We start from the raw sequence: 16030 nt of genomic DNA on the forward strand, positions 1-16030 counted from the left end.
TTTGTTTAGAGTGTTATATTATTTATTTTGTTATTTTATATTTAAGGGCTGAAAGTGACATATATTAAAAGTGATATCTTATTAATTGTTAAATATTTTTCCAGTGACTCGGTGTATTTATATAAAAGTTTAAAGTCATGATTGGTTAAAATAAATGTTAAATGATAGCTTTTAGAGTAATAATTCATTGTTTATGTATTCATACAAGAGTTTAATGATAGGAGGCAGTGTACCTCAGGAATATATGCACCAAAGCTATGTGTTTATAAGAATAAAAGTATAAGTAATTATTGGGCCCATATTAGCATAATTACAAATGAAAACTACAAAACATTGTGCATCTTAGCACAAAAAAAGTTTTGCATATAAGAAGAACTAAGCTCTCAAAGGGACCAATTCCTCAAAGTTATTTTTCCTTCTAGGCTTTAAAAGTTTTTCATACTGCCACTACATCTTCTCAGAAGTAAGAAAATTGCTCCAATATTCCAACTGAAAAGAAGTAGTATAGTTCCCAGGAGATGAGGTAAAACTAATTTACAGTTTAATTTTCCATGTTATCTATATCACTTTTTCTTCTTTGTATTTGCTTAGGGGCAAGACAGCTTATTATATTAATGACAGATATAATGAAAAACTTAGCTTTGAATAGAGTTATTACATAAAGAAGTGATATTTGAAAGAATATGGTTATTCTTTAAATGTGTTAAAATGGCTACCCATATAATCCTGACAACGCCTAATTCAAGATATTGTAACTGTGCAAAATGTACAGAATTTTTATGTCTTTTTATAATGTCTATAGTATCAAATGAACTACTTGAAAATAAAAATAAAAATAATCAAATACATTACCCAGTCTTTGTAGTCCAAATTGCCCATAATCTTTGCCTTTAATAAATCCTTGGAATACATAAGTAGCTCCATCAGGCTCAGCAGAAACCTGAAAATATTTGAAATTCTGATTAAATATAAAGACTGTCCACAGTCTTTATTTTTTTAATCCTCAATAAATACTCAATACACACTAATGTGAATGCTGGCCTTTGGGTTTTTTCCATTCCTCCTATGTAATGAGCACTAGAAGAAAAGGTTAAATCATAAGCACAAAGGTATAACTTATAATTTTAAATAATTATAATATTGGTAAACTCATCCACAGTTTTATGAATTTCTTATAGGGCAAGAAACATTGTTCAAAATATAATATCACCTAGAAATTGAATCAGAGTTTGGAGATATTACTCAGCATTTAAGAGCTGCCCTTCCAGTGGACCTGCATCCAGTTCTCAGTACCCATATTAGGAAGTTCACAACTACCTGTGCCTCAAAGCTCTGGGAGATTCAACATCATTATTGCATCTCTGTAGGCAGCAGCTTGGATGTGGTGTGCATACATCTACTCAGGCATACATGGATACAAGTAAATGAAAATAAAACATAAACTAGGTACCCAATTATATTAGCCCTTCTTCCATTCCAGAGATGCCACAGAAAGAAGGTGGTTTTATTCATCTGGCTGAGTTTTTTTCCTAGCCTCATTTAGAGCCATAGTGAGGCTGATAATAGGCTAATAAAATACTATGATGTAAAGATCATATTTCTCATTAGATTAAATGTAAGAAACTACGTACAAAAAGCCATATACAATACCACTTCACTGATAAAAATTAATCTATGTTAATCTACAGAGACGGAAAATAGATTATTGGGATGAGTGCTGAGAGAAATAAATGAGAGCTATAGGCTGGGAGATACCTACTTGAAGGGATGAAATTATTCTAAAGTGAGTTTTCTAGGTATGATAACTATCTGGACATATAATCAATCTCACCAATGTATATCCAAAACTTGATTAATTGTAGAATAGGTTAAAATGTTAAAATTTGAGCTGTTAAAAATGGCCCCTATTAATGGGACACAGTGATGAACACCGATAACACCAACTTGTGAGGCTGAGAACCGATAAGTGCAAGTGTGAAGCTAACTCCAAGCAAGCAGCAATAGCAGCATCAGCATACATCCGTATATTTGAGAGCACAGCAGTATTCTGACCTGTGAAATCTTTGGCTTCCAGGCTCCTTCATCCCCAGACCCAGAACAGAGCTGACCTCAGGCAGACATCCCTCACCTACCTCCCATGAGGAGAAAGAATTTTCTTGTAGCCTGGGTTCTATTGGTGATTCTTAGTGTTCTTTATAAGCTGGCTAACACTTATGCTTTACATGTATATACTCATAATCATGTTTTAACAGATGCAAATATGTTTTGGCCTTTCCCTGCATACATAAAATAGGAAATGATGCAGTTTAGTTATTCAGTAATTAATGGGTCACATGAATTTATTTCTGAACTTGAACTAATAACTGACAATAAGTTATATAACTCATGGGGAGGAGAGGTCGTTGGTCCTCTGAAGGCTCAATGCCCCATTGTAAGCAATGCCAGGGCAGTTAGGTAGGAGTGGGTGGGTGGGTGAGGGAGTACCCTCATAGAAGCAGGGTGAGGGGGGGATGAGATAGGAACTTTCCAGAAGAGAAACCAGGAAAGGGGATAACATTAGAAATGTAAATAAATAAATAAATTAAATAGCCAATAAAAAAAGAAAAGAAATAACATAAATTGTAACATAGAGATAAGGTCAATATATCTGAATATACTACTGGCATAGTGTGCTCATGAGAATTGTAGTATTTATTTTAAAATATTATATATTCACCATAAAACAAAATAACCCAAACTAACTATGGGAGTCTGACATTTCTCAGTACAAGGCCAAACCTATTATTAGACATTCTACTGTGACCATGATCATGCTTAAAAATCAAATTCAAACCCTTATAGTTTAATGGATGAATGAGCCTCATTTTAATATAATTCAACAACCTAAGTAAAATGAAGACTTATAACTTCCCAACTCTGCAAAAATAGAGAACACAAACAATACAAAACAAAACAAAACCTAAAAACTGGATGGACAGTGTTTTCCTTAGAAACAACTCTTTTTAACTCTACTCAGGGGTATCTTTTGTCATAAACTCTTATCAGTATAGTATTAGAGACTTTAAAATATGATCTGATCTCACATATTTGTCTTTTGCAAAGACTCAATGACCTGAATTTTAGGATTAAGTCTTATTGATGTAAAAATATTTTTAGAAACCTCCATTATTGTCAGTGATTAAATAAGACAGAGGGTATACTGTGAAGATGTGTTGGCTGTCTTTACAGTGGGAGCATCTCAGATAAATCCTCTTTAGACAACTGTGCACCCACCTCCACAGTGAGCCAGAATGTTATTGACCTGCCATCGCACAGTCAGAAACTCTGACACACAATTGTTCCTGTCTGAAAGAACTGCAGGAACAAAAATGAAGAATATGAGGAAAAGGAGGATCAATGACAGGCCCAAATTGGGAAGCAGCACAAGGGGAGGGCCCAAGGTCTGACACTATTGTTGATGCTATAGTGTGCTTACAAACATGGGCCTATCATGACTGACATCCTCCAACAAGCATCTGAATATCAGGTGGAGATATTTACACCCAACAAATGAACAGAAATTGGTGACCCCTATAGCTGAATCAGGGGAAAACTGGAAGAAGCTGAGGAGAAGGGCAACTCCATAGGAAGACCAGCAGTCTCAATCTGGAACCCTGGAATCTCTTAGACACTGAACCACCACCAACATAGCATACACAAGCTGATATGAGGCCCGCAGCACATATATAGCAGAGGACTGCTTAGTCTGGACTCAGTCAGAAAAGATACACCTAACCCTCTAGAGACTTGAGGTCCCAGGGAGTGGGGAAGCTTGGTGGGGTAGGAGTGGGGGTTCTTTCAGAGACTGGGTCAGGAGGCCTGTGATGTGGAACAGTCGGAGGGTAGACTGGGAGGGGGACAAAATCTGTGCCAAGTTACAGCTACATTTTTCCACCAATAAGGATTTAGGAATAGGGGCTTATGTCGCTTACAGTGTCAACTATTACAAACTGGGAGTGTTATATTTTAAAAAATACATATTCTAAGTCAATACTTCAATTAACAGATACCTTTAATTTTAAAGTTTTGATCTAGTTTTAAATTTGCTGCATATGCCTTAAATATTGGGTCCTGTCAGAAATGGAAATACACACACACACACACACACGCACACACGCGCACACACACACACACACACACACACACACGCACACACGCACACACGCACACACACACACACACACACTGATTTGCAGAAAGGAATTCATTATAAATCACAGGCTTATCTTAGACTACGACCTTTCTGCTTTGTGAGTGGTAAGATTGTAAATGAAACACACTTGACCTTAAATTGTTCTTCATCCACATTTTTATCACCATTGATGATAAATATACATGTGATGAAATGAAAGACATGGCATACAAACAAAAACATACAAACACAAGTAATTACATGACTATTCATACCACAGAAATAAGAATACTGTAATAAAATTTAATAAGTGCTGAGCTTATTTTAAGTTGATAGTGTTTTATATGTGAAATTATATGAATAAATATATGTTCAAATTAGCTAAATTGGGAAAAAATTCTTTTCTGTAAAAAAAATCTATAAATTTGCCATCAAGATCAGATGAATGATTTTAAGGAATGGTACTTACAAATCCATCCATGGCCCAATTTTCTTCCTTCATTTTCTTTACAGAAGCGTGTGCTGGTACTTTAATAAGATATATATGTAACATTAGGCGAGCTTCCTGGCTTTTGTAGACTCCTGCAAAATACAAAACGATCTATCTAATTTTGTAAATAGTTATAATTTATCTTACTACCAATAACTTATTAGATATATTATGAAATGGAGAGAAATAAGGTAAACATCAAGTCGACAGTGTCTGTACAGATAGTGGATATGACTATAATATGCACCTGTTTCTCATCGGAAATGACAAATTAAATTTTATCTGAGTATTTAACTTCCCTAAATGCTAGTGCCAACTAAGTGACTTCTTCCTGCACTAAGACCTACAATTCTTATTCATGATGAAATGTGATAAGTTTTTGGCTGGAATAGAAGAGTTGTTTCACTTTGTGTCTATCAGAAAATATCTATTTAGTAAAAAGCATGTGAGTTCTACCTTAAAACTTAAGAATTTAGCTCAAGATGGTAAATAAACATGGGAATGATATAAATTCAAGGAGCAAAAAGACCTACAATTCTTACTTTAACTGAATCTTCTGAGAGTTGGAATAGGCTAGTGTTAAGGACATGATAAGTAAGGAAGTGAAAAATCCTTTTATGATTGACTATTGATTAAAGTTTGACTATTGTTGACTTGCCTACTGCTTTACTCATTAGTGAGGAACCTTAAGACTGTGCTGAGAATATTAAGGTAAGGAAATAGAAAATTTGATCTAAAGTAGATTAGTATCTATTAAAAAAAAACCCATAAGGATACTAACATTTAATATTTGTAGGAAATGTTTATAATTATTCCATATAAAGAGTGAAAGCTAATGAAATTATCATAAAATTTCACACATTTTTTAAATTTACTGGGTTTTATTTGCAAAATTTACTAAGAAACATTTATAAGATATATTCTTGCTAACTTGGAAAAAACTGTTACTTATATTTGCTAGCTAAATTAATAATTAATTAAATATAAATACATCTCTCATTCAAATTAAGATTTTCAAATTTATTCCATATTTAAAAATGTAATGTATACTAAGTTCTAATAAATTCACTTTATGGGATGCTATAAAAATACAAAATAATAGGCAGTGTTTCTTATAATATTTTCAAGTTTAATAACATTATTTTACTTACACCACAAATTAATTTATTAGAAATAATTTCATAAGAGTGCTATATACTAAAAGAAATTACAATGTATATCTCTTAGTTGCAATACCATAAATCTGTATCAACAAATGAGAGGACTAGTCCAGAAGAGTATATGTAATTATCTCTACATAGAAAGAGTCTTAAAGTCACTTAAATTCACAATTTTAGGTTTACAATTATATAGCAATATCCACTCACCAGTCCTAACCTTCAAAATTCTTGTTTCTTAATAATTTATCGCTTTCCTTAAAATTGAATATAAGAAATATCTCATAGTAGTAGGCCATGATCAAGTGAAAGCCAGGAGGGTTAACTTTTGCTACATTTGAATCTGATACCTGAAAGCAGCAACTCCATGTCGCTGTTGCTCAGTGTCGCGTTGACTCTGCCAGTAGAGGCGTTGAAGCTAGTGACTGTCAAGGTCATGGGCTGTTTCCTTCCTTTGAAATTATAAGAGCCTTTCCATATATAATTCTGGGCAAACACATCATCGGGAACTGTGAATAGATTAAATAAATGACACATTTTAATTTCACAATGCTCTCTAAATATGATCATCCCATACTAGATTAAATCCTTTAGTCTATTGAAGATATGACGTATCTCTAAACATAAGTCATCTGAGTAGAATTTAAAATATTCTTCATTTGATTATAAAATTCTAAGAATAAACCACAATTTTAAAGCCAAAGATTGTTCAGTAACCATTAATAGAAAAGCCAGACTCCTAACAAGGAAAGATATGAGGATTGTAGTTAGAATTGGGGAAACACATGCTTTACTAATGATTTCTCTTCTCTAACATAATTTTCTTCTTTCAAAATGAAAATTAAATGATTTTTATGAGCCTTCAAACCCATGAGTACATACTCAGAGACCTTCTTTTTTTCCTAGTGTTCTAGACAGATTCAATGGAGAGAATGTAAACCTGTCCTGTTCTTTCAAATGGCCCTGGAGGCAGCCTGAAGTTAAATGGCTCTTTGTCCCTTTTACAAAATGCTGAGTTTAGTTATTCCAAAAATAGAAGGAGAGCAGGGCTTCACTTTATTGACAGCTTGAGGTTCACAAGTATTTTTAGAAATAGAAGAATTGCCACTGGAATTGCCCCATTCTTATGGGACAGAACAAATTGTGGTAGAATATAGTACAAGTTACGTGTAAGTCAACCCTAGAGTTATACTGCTGGTATCTAATGCCCTCTTCCAAATTGATAAACTCTGTCATTTTGTATAAATTTTTTAGTTCTAAACCTTGATTCCCTCATGATTAATATGAGATTAATATATGTGATTTGGAATCTTAATATAAGTAAAATGTACAGCTAGTTGTTACCTATTGCTTTAGTTGTGATTCAGATAAAATAGGGAAACTGTGATTCAGATAAAATGGTTTATCACATAATTGCAATGTGCAAGGAGATGCAGCACCCGTGTATTTGTCACCACGAATTATCTATAGGTTTTTCTCTTAAGCCTTTGTTAAGTCATTCATCTTCTTACACTGTATCACTAACTATCAAGGCATCCTGTTGTGTATTCAATGATCTTATGTGACATATGATAAGAAAGATTTGATAGCTTTTGGATAACAAAAGTGTACTTACAAACTGTATGAAAGAGTCATCAGCAAAGCCATCTGCCTTAGAAAGCTCATTTGCATGGGGCAACAGATTGAGAAGATTTGAAGAGCAAAAGAAAAAAAAAGTCCTACAGGCTGTTTCTGGTAAGTGGTTAAAAATCAGTAATTGCTATTTCTTACATTGCTTATTTCTCCGGGACTTAATTGTGATGATTCTTGTCTACCTCCATACCTTTAATAACAATCAACTGTCATTTAATGATTCATGAAACTTAGATAAAGTAGGACCTATAGCTAACATATGTAAATGAAAAATCCTCATTTTGAGAAGATACTAGTAAATTCTTAGAAAAGGTATATAGCCATTCTAGAAATATCAGTTGTATCAAGATGAATAATCACTGTGATATAAAACATTAAATAACTGTTTATTAAGGCCAATAATTTGTATTAATGACTACTTCACTTGGTAGAACGATTTCCTTAGTGGCAGATGTCAGATTTCCCATGAGCGTAATAGAACTGAGTAGAATGCACAGTGAGACTCTCCTGTTGAGTTCAACATTTCTACCAAAATTCTTCTCATCCCCTGTACCTGTAAATCAGGTGACGAGAGGGGAACCTCGGAGTGGTTTCTCCCTTATGCTAGCTTGTGAGGTGATAACACTTCTTTCTACCTTTTAGGCTTTCTCAAAATTAAAAATAAGCACTTATTTGAGAGTCCTTTGAAAAAATCAACAAGAAACTAACAGGAGTAAATAATCACCACAAGTCTTCTTAGTGATGTTTATTTGCAAGACTATAATTTAAGTATAACGCTTCTCACTTCCATTTCTTCCCTTTGTATACTACCGCACTTTCCTCTAAATTCATGGCCTTTCCTCTAATTTCATGGTGTTTGTTATTATATAATCAATGTATTTATATATAAATATATATTTCTAAATATAATCAGTTGTGTGCATATAATGTTACCTTATATATGTTTTCAAGGCTGAGCATTTGGCGCTGAATAACCAATTTGTATATTTTCCTGTAGAAGACTAGAACAAGTGCTAATAAATATATGAGGGAAAGTTGGGGGGGAGGAAACCCTCATATATTGTAGGGACAGTGATTACAAACTGATATAGCCACTAGAGAAATCAGTGTGGAGAATACTGAAAGATCTAAAAAGAAATCTACAATATGACCTAGCTATACCACTCCTTGACATGTGCCCAAAGAGCTCAGTATCCTACTCCAAAGACTTGCTCAGCCATGTTAATTGCTGTTCGTTCACAATTACTATGGAAAGGAAATTACCCAGCTCGGCAGCACCTGCTCTAAACTCTCTGCCTCCTCAGAAGGCAGTGCTTGTTCTGAGTTCTGTTTTCCTGAGTTCTGTTTTCTCTGCCGGCTGGTGCATGCTTCCCTGACGTCTGTGCAGGCCAAAGGACAAAATTCATGCTTTCACATGGGCCAACAGGCTACAGCCGCCTTTCACTCAACCCTCTATGCTTATCTTTTCTTCAATGTTAGACTTTCATCTCCTTCTACTTTGCAAGGGAAAAAAAAAAAAAAAAAGGGTGAAAACAAGGTGACCTGTCTGCTAGAGCACGCTACAATAGATGCCCTCCCCCCATCTAGCTATGCCCACCAAAGATGCACCTGAGGCTTTGCTCCCCCTGTAGGAACACCTAAATTGTGCTTTTCAACCTAAACATTTCTGGCTTCTTTATTTAAATGCTTATTTCCTCTCTAGCATTCATGATATATGTCCAAAAGAAAATCTTTCAACTTGTTCAAGATTTCCTTTAAGGTTCAAAAGTCATCTAATCTACTTCCATGGGCCAAGCCAACTGGGCTGATTACACATCATCCAATCCTTAATTAACAACCAGTTTCCTTTTACAAACTGTGCCTGCCTACGGAAGATACATAATTAACATGATATTTTCTTCCTCAGCCATCCAAAGCAGACATAAAGGATGCCTTCCAGGACTAAATTCCTTAAACACCCTCACTTTTCTAAAATCCTAACAAGGATCCATGATGTGCTCCCAAGCAAACCATTGTAGACCTAACCTTTGCTGTCCACCCTCTGCAGACATCCCCTGCTGGGGCTCTGCTCCTCGGCTACAATTACTCTACAGGTCTATCTCCACATGCTGCCTCCTACCACTGATCCAGCTAAGACAGCACCATCTCCTGAGGCCTACAGACAATAAAGCTGCCTTCCTCCAAAACCTCATGTGACTGAAGATTCCTGAGACGTGCACTGAGATCCAGAGACATGTGCTGAACTCCACAGAAGACAGACTTGGGAACTTTCAGCTACAGATGAACTCTCTTGCCAAAGCCAAATGGCTGTTGAACTTGGGGGAAGTTACATGATAGTAGGAAAACATAATGTCTATCTAGATTAATTAATTGATGTGCAAAACTGATGTTATTACCCTCAAATTGTACTACCCATAAACAACTAATTGATTCTATAATCTCTTGCCTTCCCAACCCTTGCCCTTAACCCTCCTTACTACTCTGACTTAGTTGTGTTACTCCTCTAGCCCATAGGTTTTCTTCTGAAGCTCCCAACACCCCTACCCCTTGATGCGCTAACCCCTTAGTAGCCTGAGTTCTTCCCGTTGGCCTCATACTAGCCCTTGGAGCCTTGTTTCTCTTGGTACCCTGTCTCATTCAGTTTCTAAAGCAGCACTGGTTCATTATCAAACTGTTCCCCACATAGGAGACAGTTATTCTGGTGACACCTCTCCCTTACAAAAAGACAAGAGGGATTTGTGGGGCAGTGGGATGCACACAGACATCCCGGTCTCCAGTCTGACAGATGTCTTGAACTCCGGGGGACCCAATGGATGGTGATTTCCACCTACATGGGACTGAGGTGTTCGATCATGTCTCCTGGAACCCTGTATCCCGTTGAAGTTACTGCCCCCACAGCCTCCACAGGAGAGGTGTGTGACTATCAGTCACGCAGACAATGTCCCAAACTCCTGGCATTCTGGCTAGACTCCATCCCCAGTTACCTGACTCTAGCCAGTTCTGCTCCTCCCCACAGTTACCTGATAGCCCAGCCCACTATAAAAGGAGCTGCTTGGCCCCTCTCTCTCTCCCTTCCCCAATTTTCTTCATGTGGCCATGGCCTGTCTCCCTCTTTCTACCTTCTCTCTTTTTCCCTGCCTTTATACAATAAAGTTCTAAAACTATAGACTGTCTCTGCACATCAAGGCCCGCTGTGCTTGAACGATGGGACAGGCTTTCCCTTAATGAAAAGTGTCTAATCTCCTGCAGGAAAGCCTTTCTGCACTCCAGCCACTGACCTGACCAAGGATTCTCGCCCTCGTGGGAACCACCTAGTGCCCCCCTCCTTCCCTGCCCTCTCGTTAATCAAGCGGGCCCCCAGCACCCCCATTCTGTTCTCAGCTATTCTGTGGTATCCAGCTGTGTCTGGGATGCCCGAGGCTGAGAACCTATTGCCTAGGACTGCCCCTTGTCCACCACCCGCTGAGCTGGGGTCCCTGGCTTCCCACAGCCAGACACCCACCCACCCACCCAGGACTGTGTGGAAAGTGTGCAGCAGTCCTTCCACATCTGCCCACCCAGAGCACCAGAACTCTGGTGGGACGCAGGTTTTCTCCCTCTCCACTTTCTTTATTCCCCCACACTCCCTGCCCCAGAAATGCCCTATAATAAACTAGTGGGCAATTAAAATGTCTTGCCCTCACCTACTACCCTTTTATTAAAGGTATGCATTGATTTAAAATTCTGTATCCAGGCCTTATAACATTGTTATACCATGTTATGAAATAACATGGCATTAGACCTTGGTTTTAACTTGATCCTGCTGCTAATTTTTCATTCTTTTGACACCTATTCACTGTGTCTTGTTTATGCTTATGAAAATAATGCAACTTAGTGTGTTCTTATTTTCACAATGATTAACCTAAATTTTTGTTGATTTTCCTGTGTTTGAAGTTCTTTTCCTTCTAATAGGTTGAGAATCTTTTAAGATGATGAATTGGTATTATATTAAATATTTATTTTACAAATAATATAATGATAATAAAATTTGTACTTTAATCTCTTAATGTGATTCATTACTTTTAAAGGATATGTAAAATAAAATATGTCAATGATAAATATGACTCAAAACTGTTGTGTTTTACCATAATGTTAGGTTTGATTCATTAAAATTTCACATTCAAATTCTATACATACTCATAAGTCCAATAGGTTCAATATTCTTCCTCACATGATGTCTTTGATTGTGCCTTTAATTATATGGGGCATATATAATGAGTACAGTGTATGTGAGACTTAGATGACCGACATGTTCCTTTAAAATTTGGCAGTCTTCTTCGGTAGAGCAATATGGGCTTGGTATCTCTGGAAATATTATAAACATTTTACTGGTACATGATTATTAAGCTATTTCAATATATTTTATTAAAATATAATTTTGTAATAATTTATAAAAATGGGCAGTTATTGATATTTCCCAGACTTTTAAATGTATTTAACTTGTTATCTGTCATATTCATATTTCTTTTATTAAAAAAATCTTTCAAAATTGTTTCTTTTTTCATTAGAAATTTTTGTTTTGTCATCTATAATTTTGTTTTATCTTTGTATATATTTTGACTGTTATAATCTTTACAGGTTTTTAAGAGAGATACAACATCAACTCTGGGGATTTATTCTCTTCTAATATAAGTATTTAAGTCTATATATAGCCTTTATAACTTTACTTTGGTTTAAGTTCTTAAGTTGGACTGATAAAAATGTACTCAACAAAAATATAATCCTTAATAATGTAAAAGATATAGTTGGGACAAATAGATTTCCTTATTATATATTGGATGCTTTATTCAGTTGAATATCAGATATAGTAAATAATATAGGATGAGAATTACATCAAGGTTATAGGAATTTTATTGTAGGTTATTAATGACTAGGCCATATAATTGATATTGAATTTTTAAATCAAATAATCTCAAATAAATTGTACAAATTCTAGAAGTTAGTGACTTTATCTTCTACCAAATATATTGAAATATATACCTCTGTATAAGTATATACTTTTAAATTAAGTCTTGTTTTCTCCCTTAATTTTAGATATAAAAATCATTGCCATTATTATTGTAAAAAGACTTAAGACAAAAATCTATAGATAGATGCATAAGTAATGTTTTTGACAGAAATAATTATATTTAATAATGTTGAAATACATTAAAATATTTAATGCAATAAGTTAATATTATATAATATAATAATAATAAATTACATAGCAAAACAATTTTGTCATATAAGTTTTATTATTTTACATAAGTAAGAAAGGAAACAATTGTAGATCAATTTTAGAGATCGTGACTCTCAGATCAATTACTTACCACTTAGCTTTGGACTAGGTGTTCCTAATGCAGGTCGAGGATCTTTCACTAATATTTTGGAACCAGCTGTGACAACAAAACAGAATTTTTAAAAGTCGGTATACTATACACAGTGCGTCACACTATCATTTTCAGTCTGAAATATTACCGAATTTTCTTCAAAATTCTTGGTCCATTCCATGTCAATCAAAGTACCTTCTAATTAACAGCTTTAGGAATTAGTCTCATCACAGACGGTTGAGACAAAAACTTATTTAATCTTCCCAGGCAGTTTATCTTTGATTAAAGGCAAAAGCTAAACTGAAACAGACGATGCCATCGCAGACACCAAGGATTGTTTGTTCTTGTAGAAAACAACAAAAAAAGTATTTGTACAGGGTTTATATTTAAAATTCATAAGTTGCCAAAATATTACATTGTATACCAGAAATTGGGTAAAATCAAAAGCTAAAGCTTTGAGACGTAGCAAAGAATGTACATGTACCACCAAAATCACATGTGGGGCTAGAGAATACAGAAAGGGCGGGAGCTGTGAAATACACTCTTTTGCACAGTCTGTGCTCAAGAAATCCTGTCATGTCCTAAAGAACATTTAATTGGACACAGTTTTTGGAAGAATATTAACAGAAGAGGTTGGAACTGCAGTCCCACAGGAAAACAGGACTCTACTATCATATTAATGTTGATAAAGCAATAATAATGACAACAAAATGATTGCTGATAAACCTACAGTACTGCAGTGGGTTTCAGCAGTATAATATCAATCTAAGAATTTTGTAAAATATGAAACTATATGATAGACATATCACAAAGAACACAATAAACCTACTTATCTAGGCAATTATATTAACGCAGTTGTAAGCTTATAGAGATATTTTGACAGAATTGCCATTGAGGGATTTAAGCAGACATGTCAAGTACAAACACGAATGTTCAAGTCTAAGGCTAAGCAAAGGAGAATGTTATAGTAATGCTAATATGGAAGTGATTTCCATCGAAGAAAGCACTGATATAAAGAAGATCTCAAAGGACAACAGAGAGAAGTTAATAGAGAGGATAAATGAATTCTAAATCTTTAGAAATTCCCAAGTGGAAATGAGTTCATAAAGACAAACAAACAAACAAAGCTGGATCATGTTATTAAGTACTGATCTAGAGTATGATAATACAAAAGTTTACACCTTCAGAACATTGTAAGGATTTTGTTTACTGATATTAAAGGCCACTTGGGGGTCACAGAAATAGACAGAAGAGGAGAAGTGAATACTAGCAACAGGCACAATAAAGAAAAAGGAATTTGTTATATAGTGGGTATTTTAAGGTGGGAGGAAACCACAGGATTGCATTCTGGCAAAGGAGGGAATGAAAGCACTCAAAACCATGATAAAATGTGGACCTACTCTAAGCCATCAAACACAAGACAGTTGGAGAGGAAAGGTTAACAGACGTAAAGAAACTGCTTGTGTTGACATAGAAAATATCCTTCATTGCCTCATATGAGAATTCTGTGTGTTCCTCTGGTAAATTCAGCATATCTGGACTAAATAATATTTATTCTTGGTGAAGCAGCAACAAGTGTACAATCTACCCACATAAAACCAGAAACACTGAAATTTATAGAGGAGAAAGTGGGGAAAAGNCTCGAAGACATGGGCATAGGGGGAAAATTCATGAACAGAACAGCAATGGCTTGTCCTTTAAGATCAAGAATAGACAAATGGGACCTCATAAAATTGCAAAGAATTCTGTAAGGCAAAAGATACTGTCAATAAGACAAAAAGGCCACCAATAGATTGGGAAAGGATCTTCACCAATCCTAAATCTGATAGGGGACTAATATCCAATATATACAAAGAGCTCAAGAAGCTGGACTCCAGAAATTCAAATAACCCCTTTAGAAAATGGGTACAGAGCTAAACAAAGAATTCTGAACTGAGGAATACCAAAGGGCTGAGAAGCACTTGAAAAAATGTTCAAATTACTTAATCATCAGGGAAATGAAAATCAAAACAACCCTGAAATTCTACCTTACATCAGTCAGAATGGCTAAGATAAAAAATTCAGGTGACAGCACATGCTGGTGAGGATGTGGAGAAAGAGGAACACTCCTCCATTGCTGGTGGGATTGCAAGGTTGTACAATCACTCTGGAAATCAGTCTGGCAGGCCCTCAGAAAATTGGACATAGTACTACCAGAAGATCTAGAAATATTTCACCTGGGCATATACCCAGAAGATGTTCCAACTTGTAATAAGGACGTATGCTCCACTATGTTCATAGCAGCATTATTTATAATAGCCAGAAGCTGGAAAGAACCCAGATGTCCCTCAACAGAGGAATGGATACAGAAAACGTGGTACATTTACACAAATCTAGTACTACTCAGCTATTAAAAACAATGAATTTATGAAATTCTTAGGCAAATAAATGGATGTATCTGGAAGATATCATCCTGAGTGAGGTAACCCAATCACAAAAGAAGTCACTTGATATTCACTTACTGATAAGTGGGTAATAGCCCAGAAACTTAAAATACTCAAGATACAATTTGCAAAACACAAGAAAATCAAGAAGAAGGAGGACCATCGTGTGGATACTTCATTCCTACTTAGAATGGGGAACAAAATACCCATGGAAGAAGTTACAGAGACAAAGTTTTGAGCTAAGACAAAAGGATGGAACATCCAGAGACTACCCCATCTGGGTATCCATTCCATAATCAGCCACCAAACAGAGACACTATTGCATATGCCAGCACGATTTTGTCTCTAGCTCCATATGTAGCAGAAGATGGCCTAGTGGGCCATCATTGGGAAGAGAGGCCCCTTGGTCTTGTGAACTTTATATGCCCCAGTACAGGGGAACACCAGGGCCAAGAAGTGGGAGTGGTTGTGTAGGGGAGCAGGACGTTGAGAGGGTATAGGAGACTTTCAGGATAGCATTTGAAATGAAAATGAAGAAAATATCTAATAAAATATTGAAAAAATTATCATGCTATACAGACTCAGTTCAAAATTGTGAACATTAGAGATCTTACTTATGACTTCCAAACCAAACTCGGTGAAAAACTTATATGAACTCTAAGAGAAAGCTATGAAATAAGAGACATTGAAACAATGTAACCTACCATACAGGATCAAATAATATCTTTTAGAAAACCCACACTACATTGTAGTTGTAACTATAAGTTGTAGAAGTAAATTGCAGTTGTAATTAACTGTTAAAACCAAGA

The 16030-nt window shown here is 35.5% G+C and overlaps 1 protein-coding gene across 5 annotated transcripts in view; it reads right to left on the bottom strand.

The window, feature by feature from the left end:
* The window catches only part of Csmd3 (CUB and Sushi multiple domains 3), a 1165720-nt gene that overhangs the window by 5910 nt on the left and 1143780 nt on the right, over positions 1-16030 (bottom strand). For all 5 annotated transcript variants that reach the window (XM_021216672.2, XM_029547950.1, XM_029547951.1 and 2 more), the window contains 4 exons: positions 12799-12864; positions 6169-6327; positions 4641-4753; positions 853-940 (listed from right to left, as the gene is read on the bottom strand). In XM_021216672.2, the coding sequence (XP_021072331.1) occupies positions 853-940; positions 4641-4753; positions 6169-6327; positions 12799-12864 (426 nt within the window). The remainder of the gene's footprint in view (positions 1-852; positions 941-4640; positions 4754-6168; positions 6328-12798; positions 12865-16030) is intronic.

Source organism: Mus pahari, chromosome 17 (genome assembly GCF_900095145.1).
Source record: "Mus pahari chromosome 17, PAHARI_EIJ_v1.1, whole genome shotgun sequence".
In the NCBI taxonomy this organism is placed as follows: domain Eukaryota; kingdom Metazoa; phylum Chordata; class Mammalia; order Rodentia; family Muridae; genus Mus; species Mus pahari.